At 45.6% G+C, this 18171-nt stretch overlaps 1 protein-coding gene across 1 annotated transcript in view; it reads left to right on the top strand.

Moving 5' to 3' along the window:
* LOC142835620 (guanylate cyclase soluble subunit beta-2-like) overlaps nucleotides 1-11601 on the top strand; it is a 55767-nt gene extending 44166 nt beyond the window's left edge. Inside the window, exons 11-15 of the mRNA XM_075949230.1 lie at nucleotides 2035-2183; nucleotides 4973-5119; nucleotides 5772-5926; nucleotides 7291-7442; nucleotides 11451-11601. Coding sequence (XP_075805345.1) covers nucleotides 2035-2183; nucleotides 4973-5119; nucleotides 5772-5926; nucleotides 7291-7442; nucleotides 11451-11596 — 749 coding nt within the window. The 3' untranslated portion in view covers nucleotides 11597-11601. The remainder of the gene's footprint in view (nucleotides 1-2034; nucleotides 2184-4972; nucleotides 5120-5771; nucleotides 5927-7290; nucleotides 7443-11450) is intronic.
* The last annotated feature ends 6570 nt before the right edge of the window (nucleotides 11602-18171 follow it).

The raw sequence follows: 18171 nt of genomic DNA, 5'->3' as shown, positions 1-18171 counted from the left end.
TGGGAGCTCATCACACATGAGCAAGGCCTGGGCCGAGGCTGGGTGAGGGGGGACCAGCAAGATTTTATCCCGAGGGTAAGAGGTGAGGGCTCTGAGGTTGTCATAACATCAAAACATGTTATAATGTATTGCAAGTTGGAATAAGGAGTTGGGAATACAGCTCAGGAGATAAGGCCACTTGTTCTACAAACATAAAGATCTGAGTTCAAATCCCCATTACCTCCACAAAAAGCCACACGTGAGCACACAGAAGCTTGATACAGTGAGAGAAGCGGAGTTCAAATTGTGAGCATCCACATGAAAAGCAGGGTATGGCTGAATGTACCTAAAACCCCAGCATTGGGGTTGGAGGAGGCGGAGACAGGTAGATGCAAGAGCTTGCTGGCCAGCCAGCCTAGCTAAAAAGGCGAGCTTCTGGTTCAGTAAGCGGCCTTGTTTCAAGACAGAGTTAGTCAGGGAGCAGAGAGGAAGGTATACATTCCTTCTTCTGTGGGCTCAGGTATATGAACTCTCATGTCTATGCAGCACACACACACACACACACACACACACACACTCCAGAAAGAACATCAGGCCTGAGGCAATGGCAGTCAGGTTGGTTTAGAAATGTCGAGGGTGAGATTGCTGCAGGACTTCACCTAACAGGAGCAGCAAGTGTTAGAATTATAGACAGACCTGGAGGGAAAGTTCTAGCATAGAACTACATAGGTCTAGAATCTATTAGGCTCTGTGGATGACGTAAGATCATCTGGTTAGTTTCTGTCAAGCTGATACAAGCTAGAGTCATCTGGGAGGAGAGAACCTCAGTTGAGGAATTGTCTCCATCAGATTGGCTCGTGGCATGTCTGTGGGGTGTTTTCTTGGTTGATAGAGGGTGGCCTAGCTCCCTGTGGGTGGTGTCACCTCTGAGCATGGGTCCTAAGTTGTATCAGAAAGGTTGCTCAACATGAGCCTGGAAGCAAGTGGGCAAGCAGTTCCTCCATGGTCTCTGCTTCAGTTCCTGCTTCTGTACCTGCCTCAGCTTTCCTCGTGATCGATTGCTAACTGGGACTTGTATGAGGAAGCAGCCCTTTCTTCCCACGCTGGTTTTAGTCACTGTTTCATGACTGCAACAGAGATGCAAACTAGGACTCAAAAAAATGGCCACAATGAACAAGAAAAAAATTAAAAGGGAGAAGGCTGAGAAGAACAGAAGCATGATCAGTAGAGTCACGTGAAGGGAGACTAGTGCCATGCGGATAAACCATGCTGAGCTCCCCCACTCCCCACTGTGTTCCAGGGTTTGGCAATCGACTTAGTACACACTAGCTAGCACGCAGCAGATAACAGTAAGTCTCCACCCTAGTTCTCACTGAGATGAAAAGTGTACATCATGCAAGGAGACAGCAGATGTGCAGGCTCCAAGGCAGGAGGCGCTCCCTGGGCTGAGATAACCCATGTAAACCAGGAGTCATGGGGACTTGGTCAGAGGCAGCACAGACGGAGAATGGTCCCATTTGTAGGTATACCAAGGATAAATAAGTGACTCTTAATTAGCAAGATCATTGTCTGCCATGTGGAAATTAGTGTCAATGGAAGCCAGGGTAGAAGAGAGAGAGAAAGAAATAGGAGAATGTGGCAGCTATGCCACTGTGCCAAGACAGACTCCTCCAGACCCAATACTGGCATCTCTGTAGTTCAGGCTCCGCTTTTGGATCAAAGAGGCCGTTTCTCTCAACCCACAGCACTTTCACTTCTCAGGGGAGCATTTGCTGACTCAAATTCCTGCCTCCAGCACTAGCTGGGGAACTCCCTAAGACCCAGGGCTCCTTCTGCTTATTTCATGCAATATGACTCTTGTGGAACAAAGGCTGTCTCACAGTAGGGACCCAATGTATGTGCTCATATCTGTTGACTAGATGGGGAAAAGGGGATGACGTCAGCTGCTTTCCCCGAGGGGGCAGGCAGGCTTGGTCTTCAAAAGACATTGGATTAAAAATTCGTAGAATTATTATTCTGGATCCTTGGCTACCGCTGACCTCATTTCTGTTGCAGGAGAATTTGAAACGTGTACAATCCTTTTCAGTGATGTGGTAACATTTACCAACATCTGTGCAGCCTGTGAACCTATCCAAATAGTGAACATGCTGAACACAATGTACTCCAAGTTTGACAGGCTAACCAGTGTTCATGAGGTCTACAAAGTAAGTGTGTGTGTGTGTGTGTGTGTGTGTGTGTGTGTGTGTGTGTGTGCTTGCTTGCTTGCCTCTGAAATCAGGCAAGGAGGGAAGCACTTGAGTCTGTCTTCCCTTCCTGCATCTACACCAGTCTGAGAAGGAGAGGCATGCAGGGATTGAGAAGTGCATAGGAATCCTGTTAGAATGCCCGTGCTCAGGCAGTGCTTTGGTACCCAGGGGCAGCAATCATCACTGTCCCAGGCATCGGTCTCCTGCTCAGCAGAGTTTCAGCCACATAATTCACCATCTGATATAGAACATCATGTGACTACCTAGGAACTTCATCTTCTCTGTGTGGCATGAATTTTAATTGATCTTAATAAATAAAACCTGGAGTCAGATATTGGGGTGAAAGCTGAGAGATCAGAGAAGCAGCGCAGGCAGCCACTGGAGCGATATTTTACCGCTACCAATGCTCAGACACAAGGGATGATCCTGTCCTCGGTCTGTCTTCCCAGACTTCATCCTCAGAGTGCACCTAGCTCCTGTCTCCTCCCACCTTATATCCCCCTCTCTGCCCTTCCTGTCTCTATATCCCTAGTGCTGGCATTAAATTTAAATCTTTGGAAAAAGAAACTGAAGAAGACCCAGATAATGGAAAGATCTCCCATGCTCTTGGGTAGGTAGAATTAACATAGTAAAAATAAAAATATTACCAAAAGCAATCTACAGATTCAATGCAATGCCCAGCAAAATCCCAGAAAAGTTCTTCACAAACCTCAAAAAAAAATTACTCAGTTTCATTTAAAAAAGCAAAAAACCCAAGGCAGCCAAAACACTTCTGTACAATAAAGGAACTTCTGGAGACATCATACTCCCTGACTTCAAACACTACTACAGAGCTATAGTACTGAAAACAGCCTGGTATTGGCATAAGAATAGACAGGAGGACCAATGGAACTGAATTGAAGACCTGGATATCAATCCACACACCAACAAACACTTGATTTTTTAACAAAGAAGAAAAAAATATAAAATGGAAAAAACCATATTCAACAAATGGTGCTGGCATAACTGGATATCAACATGCAGAAGAATGAACATAGATCCATATCTATCACTATGCACAAAACTCAAGTCCAAATGGATCAAAAACCTCAACATAAAATCAACCACACTGAACCTCATAGAAGAGAAAGTAGGAAGTACACTTGAATGCACTGTCACAGGAGACCACTTCCTAAATATAACCCCAGCAGCACAGACACTGAGAGACCTCCTGAAACTAAAAAGCTTCTGTAAAGCAAAGGACACAGTCAATAAGACAAAATCACAGTTTACAGAATAGGAAAAGATCTTCACTAACCCCACGTTAGACAGAGGTCTGATCTCCAAAATATACAAAGAACTCAAGAAATTGGTCATCAAAAGAACAAATAATACCATAAAAATTATGGAATGGACCTAAACATCTAAAATGGCTGAAAGATACTTAAGAAAATGCTCAACATCCTTAGCCATCAGAGAAATGCAAATCAAAACAACTCGGAGATTCTATCTTATACTTGTAAGAATGGCCAAGATCAAAAGCACTGATGACAGCTTATGCTGGAGAGGATATTGGGTAAAGGGAACACTTCTGCATTGCTGGTGGGAGTACAAGCTGATACAACTGCTTTGGAAATCAGCATAGCGATTTCTCAGAAAATTAGGAAACAATCTATCTCAGGACCCAGCAATACCACTTTTGGGTATATACCCAAATGATGCTCAATCATACCACAAGGACATGTGCCCAATTATGGTCATAGCAGCATTATTTATAATAATTAGAACTTGGAAACAACCTAAATGCCCCTCCACCAAAGCATGCATAAAGAAGATGTAGTATATTAACGTGATGGAATACTACACAGAAGAGAAAAATAATGGCATCTTGAAATTTGTGGGCAAATAGATGGATCTAGAAAACACCAAATTGAGTGTGGTAACACAGACCCAGAAAGACAATTATAATATGTACTCACTCATAAGTGGCTTTTAGACATAAAGCAAAGAAAAACCAGCCTACAGTTCAAAACCCCAGAGAACCTAGACAACAAGGAGGACCCTAAAAGAGACATACATGGATCTAATGTACATGGGAAGTAGAAAAAGACAAGATCTCCTGAGTAAATTGGGAGCATGGGTATCCTGGGAGAAGGTAGAAGGTGAGGGGGGAGGAAAAATGGGGAGCAGAGAAAAATACATATTTTAAACAAATTCAAACAAACAATTCTAAACAAAGCTGTGTGATCCCAAATGCTGGGATCACCTTTGTGTGAACTGTTTCTCTTTTAGACAGAGTCAATCTCCTGTAACCCAGGGTGGCCTTGAACTCACAGAGATCCCTCTGCCTCTCTCTCTTGAGTCCTAGGATTAAAGGTGTGTGTCACCACTCTCTGGCCTCTAGTGGCTTAGATCTGCCCTCTGATCTTCAAGCAAGCTTTATTTGTTAAAACACAAACAAAACCACACTACATCTCTGGGACTCATTTTCACTAAAACCAGAAAGGAGGTTGGGGATGTAGCTTGCTAGCCATGTGAGATCCTGGGTTCCATCCCTGGTACCAAAAGTAAAACAAAATAAAATCAGAAAGATCTCTTGGCCACCTTGTGTTCCTTCTCCTTTCTACTCCTCATTTCCCCAGCAAAGAATCAATAGCTTGTTGTCAATGAGAGGCACATATAGGTATTTGGATGGGACATGAAGGAAACTCCCTGAACACTTTGAACACTTTATTTTATTTTATTTTATTCTATGTTTGCCCTGGCAGGTGGAAACAATTGGTGATGCTTACATGGTGGTAGGCGGAGTACCAGTGCCTGTTGAGAGCCATGCCCAGAGAGTCGCTAATTTTGCTTTGGGGATGAGAATTTCTGCAGAAGAAGTGATGAATCCTGTCACTGGAGAGCCCATCCAGGTAGGGAGCAAAGGAGCACTTCACTTGAGACAAAATATAACACACGAGAGTAAAGCTCTGGTCTGCTCAGGTGGACTTGGGGTATGCGACACCGTTGACATTGCACCCTCTATCAAAGTCCTTTCTTCTCTTGCTTATGCTCCTAAGCAGGAAAGCTTGGAAGAAGGCTCAGCTCCCCCAGGCTCCAGGGCAGGCTGTTTGTTCTGAGATTTTCCTGGGACTCATGGATACTCTTCTTTGTAATAGGACGGTGCTGAGGGCTCCTTGTTTGTAATTCCTGCTTTTTTGGCTCAAACATCACTTCAAGTGACTTGGCTTTGCTGAGCAGATATTTCTACTTGGGCAAATGCATGCCGAGCATGTCCCTGATAGCTCAGAGCTCAGCGGAGGTGTGTACCGTTACAGATATGAATGGAGAACTGGAGAATCAACCTTGGAAAACTCGGGGCAGTTTTGGTTTGGCAAAAAATTAAATATGTATTTACTTTATAACACAAGGTATCACCTTGTGATTGCAGCACAACGTGCATTTGTCAAACCTCGTGGAGCTAACCCCTTCGGTAGGTGTGTTTTCATCCTGGCTAAACCGTGCCTTCAGAGTAAAGACAGGAAGATTCAAAGTTCTCTTCTCAGTGATGTTCTCTCCGCGCAGATCAGAATGGGAATCCACACGGGACCAGTCTTAGCAGGTGTTGTGGGAGACAAGATGCCTCGGTACTGTTTGTTTGGTGACACTGTCAACACAGCCTCGAGGATGGAAAGTCACGGGCTTCCCAACAAAGTGCATCTGAGCCCCACGGCCTACAGGTTGGCCATCGGTTTACCCCTGGCTTCACTGTTCTTCCAGCTTCCCCAAACCATCTGACTGCCCCCCAGTATGGAAAGGACAGGAAAGAGGTTGATGTTTCTTCTCCCGTGCTTTACTGGCTTACAGACAGGAAGTGGGGAGGGGCCTCTACCATACCTTGTTTTTTTTCTATAACCCCCAGGCCAAATCCAAACTGTTGCCTGGTTTTGGAAATAGTTTTATTGGACAAGAAAATGGGACTTTGGGGAAATCACCCACTGCTGAGCTGGATGATGGGGTGACTGCTTGGTTTGTGGTACCCAAGCAGAGCTAGAATTCAGCGGTGAGGTCTCTCTGATATAAGACATTTGCTTTTCTTTCCACATCGTCCATGACTGCTGATGTGTCTGTGAGTGGCAGAGTCAGGCAGTCATGACAGAGACTGTGGCTCACAATGCCTGAAACAGTCACTCTCTGGTCTTCCCCAGAAAAATCTTGTCGTCTTGGTCTAGTAGGGGAAGAAAGAGAATTCATGGTTGTGATTGAAATAGAACACACATGAAAGTGTGCACCAAATGGCACTATTTCTCGAGCAGTTAGGAAAAGCCACACTTAGATTAGGTTCCTTCATACCGGTAGGTCAGCTCCTCCGCTGTTAAGCTGCTCCATGAAGAGAAACCAATGCCACTCTTATTTATACGAAACACCTTTAAAAATGAATTCCGGTAAATTTTTTGTTGTTGGTTTTAATTTCCCTGTTTCCTAAATAAAGAGAAGGAGAGAAAGAAGGCTTGGAGTTGGATGGGTGGGAATGGTTTTGTAGGAGATGAAGGAGGGGAAACCTCGATCAGAATATATTGTAGAAAAAAATATTTTCAATAAAAGTAGAGTAAGGGGGGAAATCTGATATTGAGGCTTAGAAGCAAAAGAAAGGAAAAAACAGCTAACAGCTTGCTTCAGCTCTGAGAAGGCCAGGAAGAGCTGGGTGATGTGCAGACTCCACTCTGACCATTCTCCTCCCCCACCAGTAGAACTGGAGCATGGGCTGCGGGAGGTTGGGAAGGGTCCGTATCCAGAAAGGGTTTATGGAGATGCTCGAGCTGAAACTTGAACAAGGATTTAGAGAAAACTAGGGTGCTGGGGAGTAAAGATCAAACAGTGAGGGAGAAACAAGGTGTGTGGGTCCCCTGTAGCCATTCCCAGCCTTTGGTACCCTAATCAGAACACTGGCACTTCCTGCCTCCCTCCTTCCCCATGGAGTCCCTCACCCTGATGTCCTAACAGGCTCTCGAGGATGTCACCTCAGATCCTCCCTCTTCTGCTGTGGGTCTGGGACTGGTCTGTGATCTTTGCTATTTGGCACATTTTGTTTTTCTCTATATAGAGCCCTGGAAAACAAAGGGTTTGAAATTGTCAAGAGAGGAGAGATCGAAGTGAAAGGGAAAGGCAAAATGACCACGTACTTTCTGGTCCAGAATCTGAATGCCACTGAGGATGAGATCATGGGGCGACCTACAGCACTTGCCCATCAGAAAGGTAAGCACACCCACAAGACTTGTCCTCGGTGCCGGGTGTTCCTCACTGAGCTTTGCAGAGGTGTCAAATGTGGCAGCATTCCACCCTCCATGATGCTGCTACCATCCACGTGGTAGCATCCCACCCTCCACAATGCTGATACCATCCACGTGGCAGATCCCACCCTCCACAATGCCACTACCATCCACGTGGTAGCATCCCACCCTCCACAATGCTGATACCATCCACATGGCAGATCCCACCCTCCACAATGCCACTACCATCCACGTGGTAGCATCCCACCCTCCACGATGCTGATACCATCCACGTGGCAGCATCCCACCCTCCACAATGCCGCTACCATCCATGTGACAGCATCCCACCCTCCACAATGCTGATACCATGCACGTGGCAGCATCCCACCCTCCACAATGCTGCTACCATCTAAGCAGTGGACACCTGCAATGATCAGCTCAGCAATCTTTCCCTGGATGCTCACATCCTTAGGCAAATTCTCACCTGCATCAGTTTCCATGGCACTTGTGTATCCAAGCAATGAGCTTTCCCACAGATGCTCCTGTGCTAGGAAATTACTGAGTGCTTCTCCTGCCTCTTCACCCTAGCAGAGGCTCCTGAGTAGGCTTTCCACACACACTAGAACCTTCCAATTGGAAAGAGAGATAAAAATCATAACTCACTTGAAGGATAACAAGACAGTGGGACTTTGGGGAAAATAACCTGGTGCTGAGTTGGACCAAAAAGCCACTGTTTTGCTTGTGGTACCCAAAACAGAAACTAGAATCCAACAGTGAGGTTCCTGGTGCTGCAAAGCAGACTTGATCCATCTCCTACAGCTGCTGCCCTGATTAAGAGGAAAATGCAGGTCTGAGAGGAAATTCTATAGCAGGGGCAATTCCTGTTACCTTTGAAGAAAGCAAGACAAGGAAATGGGTTCAGTCTGACACTTGATGATCTTCAGCTGCTCTAGAGCACCCCAAACGAAAAGTTCTCAACCCAGGAACTTCTTGTTCACATAGCTGATATGCAAGGTGACTCTTGGGGACACACAGAATATAGCCCCTCTCTTTAAAAGTGTTGTGGTTCCAACAATGAGATGGCCGTTCGCAGAACTTTAAGATCGACTTTCATGGCCTTTTGTTCTAGTTTCGGTTCAGCTGAACATCCCTGGGAGCTGAGGTTGGTTTAGGCTGTTATCCAGGTGGAGACACTGAGATGGAAGGGTCTAATAAAAAACTATAGGAAACCTTGACTTAAGTCACCAGGACCAATGCTCATAGGTGTTCGGGTCTCCATTTCTAGACTCTGGCACCTTTACTACAAACAACCTCCCTCCCTTCTTCCATCCGTCCCTGCCTCCCTTCCATCATGCCATTCTCATAGTTCAGAGGTTATTTTTGCCATTCCTCTTTATTGTTGGTGTTTGAAGTAAGTGAAGTGATGGGAGTTGGGGCGTCGTAGTGAGAGGCACAAGGGCAGGGCAGAAGCCTTCCAGGTCTGACTGAAACTCTGCTCAGGTCTGTGCCACTCACATGCAGAGACACCCCCCTCCCCCACCCAGTGCTTTCCAGAGAGAAACTGGGATTTGTTGACTTAGATACGTAAGCAACTGCTCTTCCAACCCTCTCTGCTGGCAGGTTCCCTTGAGCTAGGGAGCACCATGCAGATAAAGAGCACAGTGCTGTGCAGGGCCCTCAAATGGGATCCATCTCTTCGCTTTTCACACACTGCCCTCACCATGGCCACTTCCTTCCTAGCAGTCTTGGGTTGCATGCCATAAGCCTCATAGGCTCTAGGTCAAGGCATTTTTGTCTCTTGGGTTGCCCCTGGTCCATGAAGGACACTGGCAAGGCCTCCAGCAGCAATGAAAAAGCTTGGAGTTCCCAGGAAACATCTGGGAAGGTCCTGCTTCCTAAGGGGCATGGTAACCTCAGGGGGCCTGGGCATTTTCCCATGGTGGCCATTGCCATCTCCGTACAGTGAGATGGAGTTTCTCAAAGCCAATGATGGAGGACGGGACAGAGGAACACTGCTGTACGACTAAGACTCTTCCCAAACCCATGTCTTTCTTTCCTCACATGTACCCACGGACACACTTGCTGATTTGAAAGGTGGTGGTAAGGAGGTTGCTCTGTGTGTGTGTGTGTGTGTGTGTGTGTGTGTGTGTGTGTGTGAGAGAGAGAGAGAGAGAGAGAGAGAGAGAGAGAGAGAGAGAGAGAGAGCGAGCGAGCGCATGTATGGTATGGAGGCCTGAGGTTGGCCTCAGATGTCTTTGCCTCTATATATTGAGGCAGGGTCTCTCACCAAATGTGAAGCCAGGTGTTTCAGAGTCCAGATAGCCATCTTGCTGCGAGATCCTCTGTCTCCACCTCCCATGCCTTTGTGCTGGGATTACGGGGAAACTGTCAAACCCACCAACCTTTGTAGCTTCTATGGTGCACTTAAGCAACCTTCCCCCACTGAGCCATCTTCTAAACCCCGAGTGTTTTCAGTAGCAAACCGACAAAACAAACCAACAAACAAACAAAAACCATTGAGTTTGTGTCCTGCATCTCTGCACTGTGAACCCAAGCCCTTTCAAACACACTCTCTGACCATTCAACCTGCACGGTCCATTTCTGAAAAATTTAATCACTTTTAAAATTATAATTATCAGATTTCCAAGAAACCTAGTAGTTCAATAAACTCCATAATTAAAAGTGAAAGAAATAAGGGGTATTAAGAATGATAAGATTAGCAAAACAAAACAAAAGAAAATCAGTCAGCCCTAAGACTTGAATAGGTAACAATTGGCGGCTGAGCATTGCCTTCATGCAGGCCGAGTACTGGGGGAGAGGGGAATGCTAGACTATCAGATGAACTTTATCTAGGGGAACCTATACTCAGCCACACCACTTGGGCCACGTTCTATAAGAATATGCCATATGCGAAAAAGTTGTGTGCATTTGAGAGTTCTATGGACCTTGATTTCTTGTCACTTTACACTCTCCGTTTTAAATTCTAGACATAACTTTGCCTACTTGAGCTGCCCCAAGGCAGGCTCTGCCTGTTCGGGTCTTCTTTAATTCTGGATCTGAGGGCACATGACTGGAGATAGGTCCGGAAGTCCCAGACTTTTGACTCACCTCATATTCACTGAAGACTTTATCAAACAAGGCTTGTCACAGTCTGGCCCTGCTGGAACCTGCCTAATCCTCTTCAGATCTTAAACAAAACTGACCACGAGGCAGATTTGCGAAGCCCTACCCCAGGCCACAGAAGCCTACTCACAAATTTGGGGAGGGAGAGCAGATTTGTCTGATTGCTTTCTAGGATGTTAGAAGGATATGAGCCTCTGTACAACACAGGGACTTTTTAAACATAAGTGCGTCCAGAACAATGATTATCATAGAAAAGAAAATGGAGATGACTTAGGAGGAGGAGAGAGAGCCTGAGAGACGCCTCCTATAGCCAGAGTTCTCTAACCCCACTCCCCCCTCCTCTCCTGGCTCACATCCCAGAGGCTGCTGTGTCCCCAGCCTGCCCTCTGGCCTCCCACAGGTAGACAAATTGGCTGTTGGAGTTTTCTCTCCACGTGGGACATTGTGTTAATCACTTGATATAGGTCCTCACTTTAATTATTAGTTTCTCCCATTTTACAGATGAGCAAACACAAGACCCAGAGAGTAAATACCATGGCACTCACAGGCAAGCAGGGCCACACTCCCCAGTGCACAGCCCCAGGTCTGAACACCCCATCCCCTGTGGCCTTGCTGTTCAGAACACACAGACAGTCACACGCCAGCAAGGGCACGTGAGTGGTGCAGAGATAAAGGCTTATGATGATATTTTCAGCACAGCATAGCAGAGCAAAATTACGGAGAGGAGTGGGGGTGTAGCTATTGCAGCTGGGAAGACCTTATCGTACTGAGTGGGGCCACATTGTGTTTCCAGGAGCCTGGCTTCAATAGTTTCCCCCTGCAGGGAAACCAGCTGGAAGCGTTGTCCACTGACACTTCTGTCTTGCTTCAGTGTCTGACGAAGTCACACCTGCTGGGAGCCCTGTGGCAGGGCCAGACTCCACGGATGCAGCCAATGGCCAGCCACCGCCAGATCAGACCAAGACAAGTTTCCCTGCTAGTGGTCCCGAGCCGTCTGTCTTCTGTGTTGTTTTGTGATCAGGAAAAAAAGCGAACCTATGTGGCTCATTTCTTTTCATCAATGGCGGCGAAGACAATTAACTTAGAATAATTTGGAAGTCCAAAATGTTTCCGACTGCATCTCTTTCTGCGAGGTTTGGAAAATGCTTTGTAGAAATGGGTCACGGCCAGCCACAAATGGGCTGGAGCTGTATCTGTTCTAGATATTGACTTGGCCTGTGTCTGTTTCTGTTTGCTTGCTCTCAGCTCCATGGCTTCCCAATCTCTGCCTCTGAATTGGTGTTCTAGAGTCCATCTTCACAGGACACCCTGATCTTGGGTTGCAGCATGCCATTTAACTGGAAGCGGGAGGGGAAAGGAAGAGAAGCTGGAGAAGAAAGGCCCAGACCCTGCAGTTTCTAAACTGTTACCCACTAAGACAGCCGGGCTGGGGAAGGCACTGGGCCAGTGAAAGGAAGTCATTTTACTTTCCGGATGCTCCACATGTCTCCCTGGAGCCGCCATTTATCCTATTAAACACTGCTAGAGACGATCTTCCCAGTGTTGGGTGTGTTGTTACCTTTCTATTCTTTGTTAAAACACCATGACCAAGGCGACTTATAGAAGGGAGGGTTTATTTGGGGTTTCCGGTACCAGAGATGTACTAGTCCATCACTGGCACATGGGGAAGGAGGGTCATTCTCATTCAATCCACCACACTTGGGAAGCTTGGCCAGGCTGATAAAAGACTCACAGGGCTTCTCACACCTCCAGTGCACCTTCATTTGGTCTGGAATCTTCTGCGGGTTGAGGCCCCAGAATCCAGGAGTGGTATGAACTCTTACTGAACCAATTAGCTCAGGGAAGGTCTATGTCCTTGCACACACCTGTACGTACATGCTGTGTTCTCATGCAAGCATCTGGTAGTCTGCCTCATGGCCACCAGCAGACCTGGGCTGTCACTCCGATGAGAGACTTGCTGATGAGCCATGAATGATTTGCTTGCTGGACAGCCTGACTCTAGGTCGAACCCTTCCCAGAGCAGAAGGTTCCAGGGAACTTTCTGCTACAGCTACAGCTTGGCAGGATCATTTTACCCCATAACCTTGCCTTGTTCAGACCCCTCTTAGCTTCTACCACTTCAGGGCACCTCTCCCAGGCACGGCCTATCCAGATGGCGGCAGATGGCTGGTCCTCAGACCGAAGACTGACAGACTCATTGGCCTCTAGCCACGGAGGGAGGTGACAGTTTCCTAAATACACGGTTGAAAACACTCTCCACTGCAGGGGCATGGAACTCAAACCCAGGTTTCTAAGAGCCACAACACCCCTGCTCCCATTAATCTGCATACCACGACAGTCCTGGATGGTAGAGGCGAAGTTCTCGGGCATTGAGGAGGAGAGGGCAGTCTGCTGGGGCCCCTGTTTGTTGCTTTCTCCTCCAAGGGCTCTCTTTGTGCCCAGCCGATGCCAATTCCTGATACTCCAGTCAGGCTTGGTGTCTTATCTATCTCCTGAGCTAAGACTTATTCATTCTTCCCAGGCTTCTGGCTTCCCTGTCCCTTCTTAGTCTTTTTCTTTCTCTTTCAACTTTTCCTTCAGCTCAAGTTGTGTGAGAAAGGAAAGGAGCCACTCGCTGGTTGCCTGGCTGAGGGGTGAGATCATTGTCGTCTGTCCGTTCCGCAGAGAGCCCGAGAAAGCAAGCGGAGGAACTTGTCCTCCGCAGAGGACCATCTGGCTGCGACAGACTCGTGCTAATCCGTGGCTTTCGTTTTCTTTATTTCGTTTGGTTTGTTCCCCGGGAGACACTCATCTGCAGCTGCACAGTCAGGCCTGGCCCCTAGGAAGGCAAGCGTTCGTTTGGGGAACACGTGCTTCTTCTCCCCACTGCCGTCTCTCTCGGAGGTGTCAGGAAGCCATTCTTATCCCTGGTGGGTTTCTGTGGCCTCAATGTCAGGGCTGCACTTTCAAATGGAAATCAGGCAATTATTCGTCACACAGAGGACCCTGACAGATGCAGAGGTTTGACACAACTGGCCCTGTCTGCGGGACCAAAGCACCTGGTGCTCCCCGAGGGACCATTAAACACATAGAATATGTTCTGAGAGCACAGGAAAATTCAAGAATATTTAACTGCGCGATGAGCATTCATAGATGCGTGGCTGTTTAACCTCCAGACGTGATCATGATACGTCAACCAACCGCCTGAGTCATTCTTTAAAGGTGCCATTGAAACGGGGGGTGGGGGGTGGCTGCTCTGCACGGTGCAGCCCAAAAAGTTTGGAGGATTTGGAATCACTGTTTCCCATCAGGGGGCTCCACTTGATGTGAGGTCGGGGGGAGGGGGGAGAATGAGACCAGCTCCAGGTCTGCCTCCAGTGGGGTCTAATAATGGCACCCTCTAGAGATCTTGGTGGAGCAGTATTATTGTGGCCCAGTCAAGTGCCCTCCCTCCCAAGTCCTGCGAGCCTAACACAGATCTTTTTATTAGCCACACTGCACAGACAGGAAACCGAGGTGTAGACCTAAGAACTGGCCTTCAGACCTAGCCCTACCCAACTCTGGTCTTAGCTCTCTGTCACCGGATGGAGCCTTGTCTGTGTTGGAAGCAAGGTATGTACTCCCTGGCCCAGCAGCTCGGTTCAAATGTGTGCTGTCATGAACCAGACAGGAGAGACCTACATAAAAGTTACAATTTGATTTTTCACGGGAAATGCCCATCTTGAGCAGCTGGTACCCCAAACCAGTCTTAAAGCAGCACTATCAACATCATGACGTCCTATCAACCAGGTAGAGCCATTGTTGTGGGGCCCCATCTTCTTCCTGGAAACTTCAAAGATTACTGCAGGAAAACCTACTGTTCATTGTAGAAAACTTAAATATTATTCATATAGACAAATATTTAATGAAAGATACAATATAGACAAAATAGGTATGGAGAAAAGTAAAACTTTTCCTAAATCTTTTCTTCTTTCTATCCCATACCAGGTAGCTCCTGACATGAGACAGAAACTCTGAATTTTTCTCTTAACAACATGCTTGGATTTAGAGAATAACAGCCATTGTCTAACTCCAAAGCCAGCTTTGATTTTTAAGTGAGAGTATAATTCTACTGGTCCGTAGACATAAATATATATGTACAGAGAACAAAATTTTACTCTGCAGATGACTTGTCCTCATAAACCATATTCCTCTTTATCCAATGATCCTTTCTGGATAGTTATCTTTTCCTCTTTAGGCATCCAAACATCCAGAGGCTCTTGACTGTTTGAAGATGAGTATTTTCCTACAAAAATAAGAACACAATCCTGCCCCAACCCTTACAAGGTTTCCTTAACACCTGTATGATTGTCTCCTCTGTGGATTATATCTTGAACCTGAATGAATAATGAAGTCAATTCTTTATTATCTGGTATAAATTCAGCAGTTTTAATGTGCAAGACAACTCTCTGCATATTGCGAATCAGTAACTATATTGAGAGGTTCTTTAAAATCCCTTAATACCATGAAAATAGCATATAACTCTGCCTTTTGAATAGAATTATAAGGGCTTTGTTCTACCTTACTTAAATCTTCTTTCTGATCTGTAACCTGCCTTTCCTGATTTATTTGCATAAATATAAAATGAACAGGCTCCAGTTATTGGTGCATCACATACAATTTAGGAAAGAATCCAAGTAAAATTTAAAAAAAATTAAAAGACGTCCTCTCATTTTGAGTGATTTCAGGGAAGGAAAAAGTAAAGACTTTTGAGGCAAGAGAAAATATGTTCTAACAATAAGTAAGCTGGTCCCACAGTCTACTGCATACTTTTTAACTGTGTAAATAAGAACCATGGATGTAAAGACTTTAAATGTTTCATCTGACTTGCTAGAGAACTGAAGGGAGATTTTTAAAGTGTGTGGTCACAAAGAGACTGTGAAGTGCTATGGAGGGTTGGAAATATTGACAATGAAGATAGTGTCTTGCTTACCACTTATCCAGCTCTGATATTTTTCTGGATATCTTTTTTCCATGGAGGAGTTTGGTCACAGCATCCTGGACAATGTATGCACAGTAAACAACTCAGGGCTGAGCTCACAGAGATGAGTCACTAATCCTGGGGTTGAACCTTGAGGGTATTTGGCTTGGGGGAAAGTTGGGGGTCTTGAAATATATGTAGAGGAGAACTAACTTACTTTAAGAAATGACAACAAGTCTGTGTACTAAGAACTTTTTTTGTGCCAGTATCCCTGGGAGATAAATACATTATCACTTCCTCACAGAAAAATGAGGTTCTAATAGGTAAAAATTTATTCAAGATGGCATAGCCAGTGTGGAGTATCGGATTCTTTCATTGACAAGCATACAGAAGTGTGCAGGTCTATTCCATCTGAGATCCAGGGCAGCCTTTCCAGCCACTCCTGGCCTCTGTCCCCTGACTGCTACACCATCTTCAGGATAATTATTTTATACCCTAAATCCAGGCCGTGAGAGCTACACTCAGCCAACTCAGAAGAACGCTCGGAAAGCCACATGCCACGTGGGAGGTGTTCTCTTACTGAAACTTGAAAACAATAGTACCAGGGAAGCTACTTTTAAAAGTAGTCTTCAAAGGTCCAAGGAATCCTTACCCAGGAATCTGCTCAAATAAAGATCCATGTCAGGCATGGTAGCAGGCGTCTGTGATCTCAGTGCTTTGAAGGTTGAGGCAAGGACTGCCCTGAAAAGGAGGCTAGCTTGAGCTTCTTGGCTACTTGGCAAGGCTTTGACCAAACAAAAGCAACAACGACAACAACAATCACAAAACAAAACAAATCAAAGAAGAAAACAAAAGCTCATTGATTCCTGTTTACATTTTGAAAAGGTGTCGGGTTTTGGCTATTTGTTGATGAATAGTCAGCTGATGAAACTAGTACAGAAACCTTATGTTTAAAAATAGTAAAATGCTCTTGCCAAGAATCATTGCTGGGAAGCTCTTTTGTCCTCAGATTTTCCTTAGTCTTACAACTCTGTTAGCAGAGAGAAGTGGACAAACAGGTGTCTTCCCAAGCCTTTGCATTAGCTAATCTCTCTCCAGCTAGCTCAGTTGAGTTACCTAGTCCATCTTAGTTGGGGTTTCTATTGCTGTAAAGAGACACCATGACCACAGCAACTCTTACAAAGGAAAACATTTAATAGGGTGACTTACAGTTAAGAGGTTTAGTCCATTCTTGTCATGGCAGGGTGCAGGAAGACATGGTGCTGGAGCTAAGAATCCTACATCTTGATCAGCAGGCAACAGGAAGTGAACTGAGACACTAGGCATGGTTTGAGCATATGAGACTGCTTATCTCATCAGTGATACATTTCCTCCAACATTCCACATCTTCTCTAATAAGGCCACACCTCTGAATAGTACCACTCCTTTTGGTGGGCATTTTCTTTCAAACCACCACATGGTCTAATGAACCAAATTCTTCTCCCAGTGCAGCTTGGTCTCTTGAGAGCCTGATTTCCCATAACATCAGTGATATTGGAACTTCATACATTTTCTGTAGTATAAGAAATCCTACAAACTACGAGAGCAAGTGCAATATAAATTAGGATTATATAATTTTATTTGCTTTCAGAAGTGGTTGGTCCAGATCACTTCAAAACCACTAATGGTGTAGAGTCTATGCCTCCTGACTCACCGGCATGGAACTCCTAGGAGAAAGTCAGCAGTGGCTCTGGAAGATGAGTTCCTGAGGCAGTTCAGTTGCTATCTGCTGGAAATTGACTGGCAGCAAAGATGAGCATTATTTCCTGGTCTCTCCTGGGCTGGGTGTGTTTCCCTAGTCTGCTCTGTAGACAGGCACAGTGACTCTCAGCATAATCGTGACATGCCCTAGGATACCCAAGATTCCTTCTAAAGCCCTGAGGGAAAAAAAATTTCAGAACTTAATTAACCCTACCCTCCACCTACATGTTGACACAATTTAAGCCAAGGCTACATTCTTGACTGAGGAAGAGGGTCAAGGAATCACACCCAGGGCCTCTTGAGACTGTTAAAGTTGTAGGGCTAGAAGATCACCTTTTTGGTTTCTGGTAACATTTGCTGGGTGCTTGAGTGGGAAGCACAAAACATGTGTCACATGGTCCAAGTAACTTACTAAATGAGACATGTGTGAAAATCAAAATTCTGAGAGAGACTTTTCAATGAACCAAAGCCATGAGCAAAGCAACAGAAATTTTCAGCTGTTTTGATATGAGTTATACATGTTTATGTAGAACATTTACAAAAGGGAGGAAGAGAGGGAGAGATAACACTAGACTTTCACTATAACAATTAAAATAATTTCTCTCTAAAAATTTTCCTTCCAATTTAGATCCCCTCCTCAATTACTTTTATTCTATTAAAAGTCTCACATGGGCTAAGAAGTTGCCACTCAAGTCCAGGACTTAAATTTGCATCCCTAGAATCCCTGTAAAAGCTGGGCACATCAGGTAAGTAGATGGGAACCAGAAGATAGAGACAGGAAACTCTCTAGAAGGTTGGAGCCAGACAGTTTGGCCTACACAGCAATTCACAGGTACTAGCATTCACACCTGCAAAAGAGTGCACACACAGACACACTAACATAGATTCACCACAACACCCCCCCCACACACAC

Source organism: Microtus pennsylvanicus, chromosome 15 (genome assembly GCF_037038515.1).
Source record: "Microtus pennsylvanicus isolate mMicPen1 chromosome 15, mMicPen1.hap1, whole genome shotgun sequence".
Taxonomy (NCBI): Eukaryota; Metazoa; Chordata; class Mammalia; order Rodentia; family Cricetidae; genus Microtus; species Microtus pennsylvanicus.
Note: the sequence above shows the minus strand (reverse complement) of the source record. Positions and strands in the feature narration are given on the sequence as shown.